At 36.3% G+C, this 15,743-nt stretch overlaps 1 protein-coding gene across 2 annotated transcripts in view; it reads right to left on the bottom strand.

Moving 5' to 3' along the window:
* TPP2 (tripeptidyl peptidase ii) overlaps nt 1-10,563 on the bottom strand; it is a 125,479-nt gene extending 114,916 nt beyond the window's left edge. Inside the window, exons 1-5 of one of the 2 annotated variants that reach the window (XM_010257090.3) lie at nt 10,057-10,563; nt 6,588-6,666; nt 6,404-6,477; nt 4,363-4,472; nt 4,105-4,185 (exon numbers count right to left, since the gene is read on the bottom strand). In XM_010257090.3, the coding sequence (XP_010255392.1) occupies nt 4,105-4,185; nt 4,363-4,472; nt 6,404-6,477; nt 6,588-6,666; nt 10,057-10,369 (657 nt within the window). In that variant the 5' untranslated portion in view covers nt 10,370-10,563. The remainder of the gene's footprint in view (nt 1-4,104; nt 4,186-4,362; nt 4,473-6,403; nt 6,478-6,587; nt 6,667-10,056) is intronic. The other variant, XM_088895601.1, reaches the window with a different exon arrangement.
* Between the last annotated feature and the right edge of the window lie 5,180 nt (nt 10,564-15,743).

Below are 15,743 nucleotides of genomic sequence, written 5' to 3'. Positions count from 1 at the left end.
TCGACTCCTATTGTCCCTTGCAGCAAGTCACACTTGGCCTTTATACCAAATGGACGTGAAAAATGCCTTTCTGAATGGAGATCTGCAGGAAGAAGTTTACATGCGTTTGCCTCCTGGATTCTATGATGCAGAAATAGGTAAGAAGGTATGCTGGCTCAACAAGGCTTTGTATGGTTTGAAACAGTCAACTAGGGCTTGGTTCGATAGATTCAGACTAGCTCTTGTGAAGTTTGGTTATGTACAGGCCCAGTCAGATCATACCCTATTCATCAAGAGTGTGGAGTCCTCTTTGACACTACTGGCAATATATGTTGATGATATTGTGGTCACAGGGAATGATAGCCATGAGATTGAGTCTCTTAAACAGCTTCTTCATCAAGAATTTGAGGTGAAGGACCTTGGTGTACTCCGGTTTTTTTTGGGTATTGAGGTTGCTAGATCCAAACAGGGGATCTTTATTTCTCAGAGGAAATATGTCCTAGACCTGTTGGCAGAGACTGGAAAGTTAGGTGTCAAGCCTGCAGATACACCAATTGAATAGAACCACAGGATTAGTGCCGAGAGTGGGGAGCTTCTTGAAGACAAAGTTATGTTCCAGCAATTGGTAGGAAAGCTCCTATATCTCTGCCTCACTCGACCAGATATTACTTATGTTGTTAGTGTTGTCAGCCAGTACATGCATTCTCCTAGAACCACACATCTTCTTGCGGCAGAAAGAAACTTAGCCTACTTGAAGAGATGCCCAGGTAGGGGTATACTATTCAAGAACAACAATCACATGAAGGTGGAGGTGGAGGTCTATACGGATGCTGATTGGGTTGGGAGTGTTGATGACAGAAGGTCTACCTCAGAATATTGTGCCCTTGTGGGAGGAAACCTTGTCTCCTGGAGAAGTAAGAAACAAAGTGTTGTTGTCAAGTGCTGAAGCAGAATACAGGTCCATGGCCAACGGAGTGGCTGAAATCCTATGGCTAAGATCTCTACTTGAGGAGTTGGGGATTGAGTATGAGAAGCCCCTGATGTTGTACTGTGATAATCAAGCCGCCATTAATATAGCACATAATCCAGTACAGCATGACAGAACCAAACACATTGAAGTTGACCGCCACTTTGTACGAGAGAGGGTCTCATCTCAAGAAGTATGCCTCCCTTACATCACATCCAGTATGCAACTAGCAGACATCCTCACTAAAGCCGTATCAAGAAAGAAGCTAGAAGCAAATCTATCCAAGTTGGGAATGATGAACATATACTCCCAACTTGAGGGGGAGTGTAGAGAACATTGATGTGGGCCCCACAGCTGTGGTCCCACTCTGTCCGTAGGGTAGAATGTATCTAGTCACAGCTGTGGTCAATTTGTTATTCTGTTATTCCTAGTTTCAGTTTTATATTGTTTGTTATGTGTTAGCAGTTATGATGTAAACATCAAGGGCAGATATGTCCTTTCATGTAACTAGCATAACATATATATATTAAATTAAAGTGGCGGCGGCAGAATATTGACATTCTGTTCTTCTCCTCAAAATCTGTGTTCTACTGCTCTTTCACCACTCTTTCTTCTACTTCTTCTTCACTTTCTCTTCTCATCGAACCTGAAATTTCTTAGTGGTCAAGACTGATAGCAGTCTTGAACACCTACATAGTTCATACTATAGCAGTCTCTTGTAGTTCTCCATAAGACCCTACCTTTCTTCCTTGGCTGTCTTAGCATTAAACAGGCTTGCCACACCAAAAGGAAGTGTCACCTTCAACCGAAAAGAGAAGAAAACCATTCCCAAATACAATATACAATTAAATAGGTGATTAGAAGCTGTAGGGGACAAGCACAAACCTAGCCTTCTCCTTTGAAACATATCACAAATGTCTTACTTTAAGAGACACAGATCTACTCCACGCTTCTTTTGTTGGAAATGGCACTACCAAGCTAGACAATTGTAAGAGGACATTATTGAAAGAAGCACAGGAAAACAGCCCCAAGGGGAAAACAGACCAAACCTTGCTATCTGAACAAGAAGTGTCCAAGAAGACACCATCTAAGAAAAATAATAGATCAGCAACTGCTGCCACCTCCCCCTCCCAAAGCCATAGGTCCCAATTTTGCCCATTATTGTACAAGATGGAGATTGTTTTCATCTTATAAGATGACAAAGAATATAGGTTTGAGACCACTCTTTAAGAGAAACCTCCCCAACCCAGATATCTTCCCAAAATAACACTCTGTTACCAACACAAGCATACCTGATGTGAGAAATGAAAAGCTAAAAATTATCGTGGAGGCTTTCCAAGGAGAGGACAGAGAAGCCCTAGCATCCACATTAGCATCTTGGTCATTAGCTTTCATACGTTAGTACCACGAATGCCTACAATAACTTTGTGTGACAACCTATCCTGCTCAAGAAGTAGTCTCCATAGCCATTACCCTAGTAATGCAATATTTCTTTTTCTTATCAGTAATGCTATATTTCTTTTGGTCACATTTCCATTCCCCAAGCCCCCATTCTCCCTACTTCCAAATACTGGAGATTACCTTATGCAAAGGATATTGGAGATCACCCTCACCAGCAATTGTAGAAACTACAGAAGAAAGGGGTGCTCACTCCAGAGGCCCTAGAACTTCCAATAAATCAAACCGCCCACTATACAATGATCCAAGAATACTAGAAAAACATGAGTGCTACTGCTGATCTCACCCAATAATGCCGCACAAAGAATTCTAGTTTTCTTGAATTTTGGGAAAATTTTTCAAGGCTCCTTGAACCACACAACTAACCTTCATCTTCATTAGTTCTCCAAAAAAAATCATTTAAAAGTAGGGGAGATAACTCCCCTTGAGGGGCACAAGATGCAGCCACACCCTTGAGCCCAAAAACTGAAAGTTGAACTGAAAAATTAAGTATTACAACTCAGCCACAAACAGAAACTCCCTTACAGCCCCCTGTTTAGCCAAGACATCAGCCATAGCATTGGCTGACCTGCTCACCATTTGTAGAAACTACAGAAGAAAGGGGTGCTCACTCCAGAGGCCCTAGAACTTCCAATAAATCAAACTGCCCATTATACGATGATCCAAGAATACTAGAAAAACATGAGTGCTACTGCTGATCTCACCCAATAATTTTGGGAAAATTTTTCAAGGCTCCTTGAACCACACAACTAACCTTCACCTTCATTAGTTCTCCAAAAAAATAATTTAAAAGTAGGGGAGATAACTCCCCTTGAGGGGCACAAGATGCAGCTACACCCTTGAGCCCAAAAACTGGAAGTTGAACTGAAAAATTAAGTATTACAACTCAGCCACAAACAGAAACTCCCTTACAGCCCCCTGTTTAGCCAAGACATCAGCCATAGCATTGGCTGACCTGCTCACCATTTGTAGAAACTACAGAAGAAAGGGGTGCTCACTCCAGAGGCCCTAGAACTTCCAATAAATCAAACTGCCCACTATACGATGATCCAAGAATACTAGAAAAACATGAGTGCTACTGCTGATCTCACCCAATAATTTTGGGAAAATTTTTCAAGGCTCCTTGAACCACACAACTAACCTTCACCTTCATTAGTTCTCCAAAAAAATAATTTAAAAGTAGGGGAGATAACTCCCCTTGAGGGGCACAAGATGCAGCTACACCCTTGAGCCCAAAAACTGAAAGTTGAACTGAAAAATTAAGTATTACAACTCAGCCACAAACAGAAACTCCCTTACAGCCCCCTGTTTAGCCAAGACATCAGCCATAGCATTGGCTGACCTGCTCACCCATTGTATAGCTTCTATTCACTATATAAACTCCTCACATACAATTAAAAATACCAGTATGCCCCTAGTTGTGTACTCCCTTACAACAACTATAACAATCATAGAAAAACAAATCAAAGACAATAACATAGAAAAGCATTGAGCATTTCTCAACAAACAAAAGCAGAATAAAAGAAATACTTGAGCAAATAAAAATTCTCTCTAAAAAAAAATAAAGAAACAAATTGCTTTTTTAACCATTTATATAGTCACACTAAATACGTAGTAGATATTAGAACCAAACAGTTATGAAAGATTTCCATGAAGAATCAGGCAACCATGAAAGTTCAAAACTGGAATGTTATCAAAACCTGGTCAAATTCATCAAGCTGCTTTACAGCCTCAGCAATTGCTTCCTGATTTTTCTCATCCCACTTTTTCTTCCTCTCTTTCTGTCAAAATATGTTCAAAAGTTAATTACAGTTCTAACAGAAATGAAAGACTCAGAGTAATCAATTGTGCCTTCAGGAAAATATGTTCAAAACATATTACAGTCAAAATATGTTCAAAAGTTAATTACAGTCAAAATATGTTCAAAAGTTAATTACAGCCTTCAGGAAAATGCTTACCTTTACACGGGAAGTCAAAGTGTCTGTGAAGAGATCATACACCAATTTATAACCCACATGCCACTCCCCAGAAGGATTTTTCCATGATGGATTTACAATCAATTGTGCTCCTATTTAAAAGAAATGAGTTTACTCTCAGAAAAATGAATATAGAATGATATAAATCATCACAGTAGGGCCTAAAAGCAACACTCATACCGTGGGAGGGACTGAATACACTCACACTGCTAGTTTATCTTTGAGTTCTTTCAGAATCTATGGAGAATCCTTATACATAATAGCACAACTGTAAAGACCTTTGGAAACCATTCGCAATGTTTTATGTGTTCTAATATGTTTCATTTGGATTATCAATCAAAACATTATAAAAAGAAAAATTATTTTCTAGAAACTAAAGAACTCAGGTATATCTCTCAATGGCATGGATTGCATTATGTATATGGTGGAAATCCTTAGATCTTCCCTGGGACATCATCTTTCTAGAGGTATCGCACTCCTTCAACTGAACAAGAGGCTAAATTGTAATTTGATGACAGCTCATCTGGGAAATCCAGAGCATTTGGAGGGGGTTGCATCCTCCACTAAGGCAGAGGGGCTTTCCCTTCTCACTGGAACTCAAATTTGACAAGAGAAACAATCCTTCTTCTCTAACCATCTAGGAGGACTCAAGTAAACACTTACTTGCATGGTGCAATTGTAAAATCACTAAACAAACATGAGAATACAGGTTCAACTACGAGCAACCATTTCATGCCAAAAGTGTCAGAGATTAGGTCAATATCCATCCATCCACCAAAGACTCCAGGAAGCCAGAAACAGCATCAAGGAATGGCCTTTTTAGAAGATGCAGAGCTATAGAAGCCAGGTCACTTCCTTAATGAAATAAGAGACATTGCATCCATCCATCCTGTCCAAAGGAGGTGGATTCCAAGAGAATTAAATTTGGTTTCTGATGGACTTGTGAATGAAGAGGTGGAAAAGGTTTTCTTGTAATAATACTAGTTGCATGCCTACTTAATTCAGTTGTTGAGTAATTGGCAAGTTTTTCTAACATGTTGAGGGATGAGAGTAATTTGGTAGTTGGGCTTTGGTGTTGGTTTTTGGTTCATTACTTGAGTGGTGTCTTCTTTTGAGTCTGGATATTGCAAGTGGCAGGGGTCTTTGTGTATATGAAATTCTTCTTTGGACATTTTCTTTTTGCCTAGGCTCCAAACCCCCCCTTGTTTGTAAAATTTTGCTTTACTACCAAAAAGAAAACAAATTGAAGACCATGCTTGCCAGAAACAGCACTAACAACAAACAAAATCAATTTATTCAATTCAATGACTTAACCGAGGAAACACACACAGTGTCAGAGAATGAAACCCACAATTTATGATGCACATCTAGCATATCCATATTGAAAGCTGAATTGATTGGATAACTATACCCATTTAAGTGGCAGACTTGTCTCCAAGTTTTGTCAATAGTAACCTATTTTAGTCAAGTTAATTAATCAGGTAGAATTGAGCATAGCCATATTGAAAGCTGAATTGATTGGATAACTATACCCATTTAAGTGGCAGACTTGTCTCCAAGTTTTGTCAATTGTAACCTATTTTAGTCAAGTTAATTAATCAGGTAGAATTGAACATAAGAGATGTCATATGTATTATCATTCTAGTGTTTTTGCCATGTGACATGACATGCATATGAAGGAGGACAACTGACTGTCCCTTCAAGTATCCAATGGAACTTGATACATCCCCAAATATGTGGAATGTCAAACAACTTTTCTTTCCTTTCTTAAAAAAGAGAAAACTCCACATGCTAGAGAGCAATATATTAAATTTTACAAATGAGAAATTAAATTCCAAATATATAGCAGAAAATTGAAGACAGGTGATGTTACATTGTTACTAATTAAAAAATCATGTCAAATGACAGAAGAAAAAATCATATTGTCACAAGAAAGCAGGTAAGTTGGCAAAATACAGTTAGAATTTCAGGATTCAAGCAATGCTTATTATTTGTATCTGTAATGAGTATTTCTCTCACCAACCTGAAGCTCCAATGATACAACCATTTGCATCAGCTTTTACCACTTTTGAGGTGTCAATATCTCCACTTCCTGTGCTGCAAAAGGAATATAATTTTGCTTCAAAAGATCTTCAAGGAATATATAGGCAGAAAAACCAAGCTACACGACTTTCTAAATTATGGGCTTATTCAAAGAGTCCAAGTACCAATCAAGGACATCTATGATTTTTGGCTTCCCATCTGAGGTAACTTGTAATCCAGCAGCAGCTGGGTCTACACCAGAATCTGGAAAACAATAATGTGATTAGTTTCAAATATATGGTACATAAATTTCAATTTTACCCATTGCATAAACATATTCTGGGTAAGCCACATTTACAAAAGGCCCCTTTATAATTAATATTATACAAAAATAACTGCCTAGATATAATAAAATTTTGAGGAGCCAGCTTGGTTCCATGGGGGTTGTAACCAAGGAGCTTTCTACATGACCTACTTCATTTTAGCCATGTGGAGGAATCTTGTGGCCAATCTAGATCATTATCATCCTCCAATCCACATCAACTCATATCCAATCTTGGAATGATGTTTATCTAGAATTTTTCAATTTGTTAATTAAAACTAGCCCATAAAAGAAAGTTTACCTAGAACATCTTCTCTGCCAATTTTTTTTTCATGAATCTAGGATGAGAAAAGGAAAATGGTGACTCTTTTCATCCACAAATAACTTTCCACACGGAAGTTTCGTGGGTTACTTAGACTCCTTTTCTAAAGTAAGTCAACTAGCAAACCTACTCCATATATAAATATCCATATACTTAATATAACATTATATATTCACATAGCAACTAAAATATTCAAGTCTGATGCAAATACAGAAGCAAAGAAAGGAACGGAGGACAAAAGAGTCAAATAGTAGACCTGTAGAATGCATCATCAACCAGACAAGAAGTAACTTTTTGACTAGTCAAATCTTATTAGATCTCGCTGAAATTTGGTGGGATTAAAGTACACTTACAGTATCCATGCTATAGGATTTCAACTCAATCCAACATGGTACCCCAACTAAAGACTTTAAGTTGGCTGATTTTTTGGGTTCTGCAAGTCATGTCAAAGTCTTAGACAACAAGTTGACCAGTAGACCATATTAGTATTCATACTTTCATAGTAGCTTTCCTCATTATTATTTATTGTAAAAGATGAGTTACAAATTTTAGTAATTTCTAGTTTCTTATGTTTAGTAGAAGTAGAGAGTTTTTGTGTCGTAGTTTGAAAGGGATGTTTCTGTTTTTTCTTGTTTGAAGTTTGAATACAAGTAGGAGTGAGTCCAAATAGGAGTTGGAAGTGCTACTTTGGGTCTACAAAAGGGTATCAACAGGCCTTGTAGAAAACAATCTATTCCATTCAATTGATTAAACAATTCTTTTCTTTCCTGTTTCTGCCACAGCCAGCAGCTATAGTAGAACTAATTCTTGTTTCCTCTTATATTTTCTCTTATTTATTTGCTTGTTAGTACTTGTGGCTAAAGCATCTTCCAATACATTGAATGGAATGGCTGATCATTCATTGTATGAAGTTTTTAAAACCTCGCTAATCAGCCTTACACTTTTATGTTCATAATGAATGAAATGAACCCCCACATTAAGAGAAAATCTCCCAAAATATACTATATTCTTGAGAAAGATCAATCCTATACCTCCTCCATACTTGTCTCTATGTTCACAAGTTGTACCCTTAAAAAAGAGCCCTACATTCATAAAAATGAAGAAATGTGACAAAACTCCTCTCTACTTTTCATTTCTCAGCCACTTTACCAACATCCCTGCTCTTCCCTTTCTATCCTTCATCCCTTAATTTGGTTTGGACTGCAATCAACATAGACTTTTCTAGGTTCTTTATTCTAAAAATCTGCATTACTACATTGTCTTTAAACAAGCCAATGCCAAAGTTGAATCTTTCTTTTCCTTTTTTGCCAGAAAGGTCCAGAACATGTATGTATATGGATATTCCACTAAATATAATCTAACTAACAAAGATTTAATATTAAATTATAAAATATCTAAAGACTCCCAACCCAAAAGCTAAGCTATACTAGACAATTCTATCAACTTGGTATGCACCAAGACCCACTCCACTAGCATAATACAAATACCAGCTTCCACTTTCCTTGAAGATGAAACCTTTCCTTCAAAGATACACCTATTCCTACCCTACAAATGCATCCAAACAGGCCACAAAAGCTATAGTGTTCCATTAAGTTTTAGCTTTCTTTCCTCCTAAAAATGCATGCCACCTTAAAATATAAAGAAATAATAAATCAACCAGAAGAGGACGAACCCTTAGATATGCTTGAAAAGTATGACGAAGATAGACCAAATGGAATCAGTCAACATACAATGGTATATAGATGTGTAACATCTTCAAATATCTTACACAGGAAACACAAATTTGTCATATACAATCGACTGATTTCAAATGACCAGTGGTTAAAATACCGTCTAGAGACAGCATCCATGTAAGACTTCCACCCTTGGTGGAATTGAACTGCTCCAACCACCTTCTAACTGGAAATTATCCAGTTGATTTGCGATGACTGCATTACTAAATGACTTCACAGTAAGTTGGCCATTCACACATTCTTTCTACCACCTTGCTTCAGCTGGTATGTGATTAATTATTGGTGAATTGAAAAAGAGATTGATTTTCTTTTGGAAAGGAAGATTTTCTATTATGGGAAGCAAACCTTACTATTTTTAACGGTACCTTATACAAGTAAAAATGTTATGTTTGCACATAGAAAGTCACAAAAAAAGTAAATTTTGAATATCAGTTACTTGTAACTAATAATCATTGATAACTGATAAAATGCCTTTCCACCATGACTATCATAGGGCCTTTGTACTGCAATGGGTCACTTCCATGGTTGAGGCCTTGTTCATTAGTTTATATAGGATGATCAATACGCCTTGATTTGGATCCTGACGTGCAAGTGAGAGGCTACACATCAAAGCCCACCCACAAGCTAAAGTGACGATAAAAAGAAAAATTGGGGAAATGATTAGGAGCACTCCTTCAGAGAACAAACAAGCTCCCTAGGTGGATATATCTTTTGATAGGATAGCCCAAATATAAATGCACCTCATGGTGGCTCCGTGCTTTGTCCCGACAACAAATGAGACTAGTTGTGTTTTCTGGGAAGAGAAATTCTGCATGGATGATATTTGCATGCTTTCTTGTGAGTTAATTTAAAGTACGAATTTTGTTAAGTGGTCTCAAGGAATGGAGTCAAAAAAAAAAACTGAAAATTATCAAAGAACCTAAGAAAGTAAAGATTAAAGAAAATTAGAGGACTTGAAACGAAATAATTGCAGCCTTTGATCTATCAATCTATTAGAGAAAAAATAAGTTGCAAACGAAATAATTGCAGTCTTTGATCTGCCAAGTCATTCTGCCTTAACCTACAAAATATATAATCTAATCAAAGCACTTCTAGTGCACACTAGCTTTTATAAAAGTAAATAATAATAATAATAATAATAATTACTTTTTCCCTAAAGCAACTCTTATACAAATATTAGTTTTCCGTTCCGTACTCGGAAGTCCACTAGTCTCAACGTTCACTTCTCGTAATTACACAATGAATACAATAAGAACAAGTTTGAACGATTAAGTTACCGAAAATCGCAATAACAACGCCTCGCCCATCGTATTCAGGATGAGCTTCGACAAATCGGTCGGCCCCGGTCTCCTTCTTCGGCATCAGTGAAGCTAAGAATGTCGATTCTGTTAGTTTGAAAGAACGAAGAGAACCATTTTCTTCAGCAGATACAACAGCAGAAGAAACAGGCATTGCCCTAACTTCGCACCCCCTACTTCCTCTTCCTCTCTTTCTGGAATATGAGAGTGGCAGAGAAAACAGAAAAGTCGGAAAGAATAATTGCGAAGATAATTTATCCCAACATACTGCTTTAAATAATGGGGGTAGCATTTCAATTTAATTTTCCTACTTTTTTATGAATAAAGGTTTTTTAGTAAAAAATGGTATTCCGGTGGGCGGAATTTCCAATTTCGTAAGCACGGTGGTTTCTCGGCATCAAATAATTATTTCCGGCGAGATTCCTTCGGTGCGTAGACGGGCGCTAGGCGCCACTTGGCCGGAAATTTAGAGTCATGTTGCAGCGCAATTGGTTGGTTCTCTTCGTTTTGCGTTGTATTCGTTTTCTCGTGTATGAAATTACAAAACTGTACTAAACGTCGTGTGTTAAAACAAAAAAGTAAATCGAAATTTTAATAAAAAAGATAAAGGAGAGAAAATCTTCTTAGCCACATATCTTCATCATTAGGAATACTTACATCCGTGATTTGTACGCTATTTAGCATTGCAATGGATGAGTCAGGTAACGGATCGGATCCAATCGAACCGTAGGTAGGTCGAAATTACAAAAATGTAAAATAAAATAAAAATAATATTAATTAAAAAGGTATATTTTAAAGTTTAAGCTAAATGTTTTAAAAAGCATATTATGCATAAACAAAACATATATTGTATACACGTAAAATGTATACAGTAAAATATAACAATAAAATTAAACATAACATATAATACATATTCAATCAGTCAACAATACATGAAACATCCAATCTCTTTATTTCTTTCCTAGTTATGTACCGAACTCTGTACATCTAAACAAGTCCGTGTTAGGATTTAGATGAACACCTTATCACTATTTTGGTTATGATCATTTAGATGAACATCTAATCAAGTGGTCAAGGCAAGGCCGCAAGGGGTAACTAAGGATCAATTCTATTGATATCAACTATATTGTAACAAGGAAATGGGTTAGGTGGTTTTAACCAACCTAAAATGGACAGATAGACTGGATGCAATCATCGCAAAATTTGCCCTCACACCCTCCTCACAACACCTACATTCATGCATTTGCAACATCTCCATATTAGTATTTTTTTTTTATTCATGTGAGGATGGTGTGAGAATAAATTTTGTGAGCATTGGATCCATATTAGTTGATGGATACTTGGTTGTTGAAAGTGAAATTTATATTTAAAAAAAGGCAAATTTCTTAAATTATCTTTATGGTTTAGCTAATTGACCAACTTTACTCTTATTTTTATATATTGTCATAAAGTACCCTTAAATTTTTTAACAGTTGATATGATAGCTAAGTACTAACAAAAAATGAAATATCAAATTTGTCCTTCATTAAGCTTCAAATTTTCAAAATAAAACCCAATTGATCAAAAATTTCACAAAGATGAAGAAGCAAATCATGCTCTGCCTCCACCTCCTTCTCTGTCTCCAATGCTTTACATAGTGATTTCTTATCTTGTTGGTATTCTCACCTTATTCTCTCTCTATTGGATTGTTTATATGGATTTCATCCCTGTCTTTGATTTGGAACCACTAAGTTTGATAAGATGATAATGAAATGCTTGAGTCTCAAAAGTGTTTATCAATAAAATCTAAAACGTCAAGAGCAACCGAAATGGGAGAGGAAGCCAAAACCTACATCTCTCTATTACTCTTTGTTGCTTCCTCTGTTATTGTCCCTTTGAACTCTAGTCTTTTTTTTTATTTCTAGATTCACTTTTTTAAGTTAAATAAAAGAAAAAAAAGGGCAAATTGACCCAATCGACACATGGGAGATACGGTTCCTATCTTCTTATTTGTCTCAATGGTTTTCACCACTGCTTGAGCATCAAGTGAACACCGCATATTATTATTTCAGTCCCAATTCACTCAATTTGACCAAGCTTATTATTTCAATCCTTTACATTCTTATACCATTTCAAATTTAAACCTGAGAGCGTGACAAGGAGAGATCTATTGTCAACAACACTAAAGAACCCGATAAAAGAAGTATGTTAAAAAATAAGAGAAAAAGCTAAGAAGTTTGATAAGAGAAAAGGTCCACCTGGGTTGTACGTGCACAGTTGCAAAAGTAGTTTTACCCAGTAGTTGCAAAAGTATTTATACCGTTCTTGAGCCAATTTTGATCGTGAATCCAACCATTGTCTGACCACGCCTTTCCATTCCCTATCTTCCCATTCCGGAAACCATCCACCACATAGGTTGTAGGTGCATTGACTACAATTGTTGAATATACCTAGTAGTTGCAAAGAGAGAGAGAGAGGAGGGGCGGGGAGAAATCATGAGCTATTTCACATTAGAGAGAGAGCAGGGGCCAGGGGAGCGAGGAGATGAGCGAAACCATAGGTGACTGGGGAGGAAGACTTCTACCCAAAAATCATTGCAAAATACAACAAAAGGGTATTTTAGAAATTTTTGAAAAATATATGAGTCGCATGATGTCACATGTGACAGAAAGTTAACAGGGAGGTTTTAGACAATTATGAAAAAATTAAAGATACTTTTAAACAATAAAGGTAGAATTAGTCAATTAACTAAACCATGAGGGTATTTTAAGAATTTTGTCCTTAAAAAAACAAAAGAATTGATTTAATTATAAGCCAATAACATATAATCACTTACAACCTAATTAAGTAGGTTGGGACCACGTTTATTAAATAAGGCTAATGAGTTAACTATAGATCTCATTTAGGCCACTGGGGAGAGTCCCAAACAGGCTCTCCCTCTCCTTAAGTGGGAAACCAAGTATTGTTAACATGATGGAGAGGAGAGGATTCAAATGTTAAAAGTCGTGGGGTTAGGAGCAATCTATTAAGTTACTATTTTATCTCTTTTAAGCTCAGTCCTATAAGTGGGATTACATAATTTATTACTTAAGAGAGAGAGCAACATGTTGGGAAAAACTTTGGCTGCTCGGGACTATGTTGTTTAAAGAGTTTTTGGAATGCCACATTTCCATGAGAGTGGGTAAATTAGTAATTGCCCCCTAATTTACTTTTGACAAAAAAACAAACACATGGGCAAGAAAAACCAATTAAACCAAAATTTTAAATGAAAAAACAAATCGAATAAACCAATATTTTAAAAGAAAAATCGAATCGAAGCCAAAATAATTGAAACCGAAATTTTCGGTTTGGTATTCCATTATTTCAACTAAAACTGAATTTCAACACTATATATATTTTAATATATATGATAGATATTATATATTAAAAAATATATATTATACAATGTATATAATAAATTATATATTTTAATATATAATATAAAACAATATAATATATTTTATACATATTATCATGTATTTTTTTGGTAAAAGATGATTCATTATTAAGACAAAGAAACTCACAAAACAAATAAAACCAAACATCTATAATAAAGTATGGCTAATTCGGTTTTTTGGGTTAACCGATTTTCTAAACCTAAAAACCAAAACGAAATTTTTAGTTCGATTTTAACCGAATAATGCTTATCCCCATGCATTGTAATCAAACGCATTCTTAATAAGACGTATCACTAACCAAACATTAATAAACACATACAGTGTTCCATACACTTTTTTGGAATACCCCCACTTATCGAACTCCAAAACTAGGGGTGCAATTTTGTTCGGTTGGGGTTGGGATTTTGTCAAAATATCAATAGACCAAATCCAAAAGATCCTCAAGTCCAAAATAGTGTAGAATGTTATTTCGGGCCATTTTGAGTTGTACTCATATCTACAAGCCCTCGTGAGAGGGGGGTTCATTTTGTAGCACCTTCCAAAAAGTGGCATGCTTCCAAAGTTTGGACCACCTAGGTTTGGATTGGAGTCTCATTTAGTGAGGGAAGTTGTAGGGGTGCAAGTTGGGCTAGGTTAAGTCAGGTTGAGGTCAAACTAAGTTTGTACCCCCAAACTCTAGCCCTAACAAAATCTACTACGAATCACAATAGGTTTGTTAGTAAAAATCCAAAATCATGAAACCAATAACAATAAAAACACAAACTCATAGAACATAGTTGGTAGGATCTCTGACTTGTTGTAGCAGAGACCTAGGACTAAATCTCGCTACTGGTGTGATCCGAAAGCGTGTCGTTAAACAATTCGGAACACCAGTTTAAACATTTATAATTTTATTTCGATTCTCAAATAACTAATAACGCATTAAAGTGATGAGAACGAGTTGTATCCATAGGGAAGCGAGGAAAAAAATAATATTTTCTTAGATCCGGAAAAGATAACACAAAGGGGAGTTGTAGAAATATTAAATTAATTAATTAATTAAAAAGAAAAAAAATGAATTTCATTAAAACCAAATTCGAACAGTACTGAGAATAACAAGTGCATAGAAATAAATAACTGAGATAAATAAAATAAAATGAACGAAATAAAAATGTTTCTCTTGTTTGGGCATCCTTCTCTTCCTCTACCCTTGAACTTCTTAAGATCAGCCTTCCTTCTTACCTGGGTGAATTGACCAACCCCTTCTACAGGGCCCCTGAGACCCTTTTTATAGAGAATGGTGAGCATAACTAGAAATAGGGAGAAAGATGGGGGCGACAACTAGGTTTTAGCAAAGTTAGGGACGCCTTAGGGTTTCTAATGAATGACTGAGATGGTTTTGGGGAGATCCTATGGCTGAAAATAAAAGGAGAGGATGCCCAATATTATGTAGGGCTGAGATTTGGGTGCCCATAAATTGAGGGTGTAGATTAGAACATCTAGGGTTGAAGGGTTAAGATTAAAAGAATAGGTGGTGCCTTAGATTGAATGGTTGGGATATAAGATGGAGGGAGTGGTTGATATTTAATGGTAGGGGAGCTGAATGGTGAGGATTAGCAGAATAGGTGGCACCCTAGGGTTTAAAAGTCATAAAGGAGAGACCTAAAATGAGTAGTTGATATTAAAAGAGGTGGAGGGTGGAGATTAAACACCTATGGGCGGCTAGGGTTTGCTAAGAGTGAAAAGATTATGTTAAAAAGGCTCCCTAGGGCTTACTAAGGAGAGGGGAGCATGGTAATACAATAGGATGGGCGCCCTCCTATTCTAAGTTATTTACAAAAACACCCCCTCTCTCAGTTGGTCTTCACACCAGTTCCCCAGAAACTACATTTCAGCCATGAAAATTTTCCCGTTTTCTACATAATTTGCACAAAGACCCTCAAAGGTTACATAATTAATTTTAATTGGGAAAATGATACACTTTGACTACTCTATGATCGAAAATACCCCTGAATTGATGCCCTCAAGGCATCAAAATGCAGGGTTATCAGCTACCACTAGGGTTTGGGGGATTTAAGGGGACAAGATTGACTTATTTGCACTGATGCAAAACTATGATAGGCAAATTTTAATTTACTTTGTTTGATTGAATTATAAATAAAGTAAAATAAAACTTAAAACAATAAAAAGTAAAATCCAAAGCAAATTTAAACCATAACTTGCATTATATGTTTTCTCTCCTCCCATTTTTTTTTGCACTCACATGCATTC

Source organism: Nelumbo nucifera, chromosome 1 (genome assembly GCF_055504915.1).
Source record: "Nelumbo nucifera cultivar China Antique chromosome 1, China Antique-T2T, whole genome shotgun sequence".
Classification (NCBI taxonomy): domain Eukaryota; kingdom Viridiplantae; phylum Streptophyta; class Magnoliopsida; order Proteales; family Nelumbonaceae; genus Nelumbo; species Nelumbo nucifera.
Note: the sequence above shows the minus strand (reverse complement) of the source record. Positions and strands in the feature narration are given on the sequence as shown.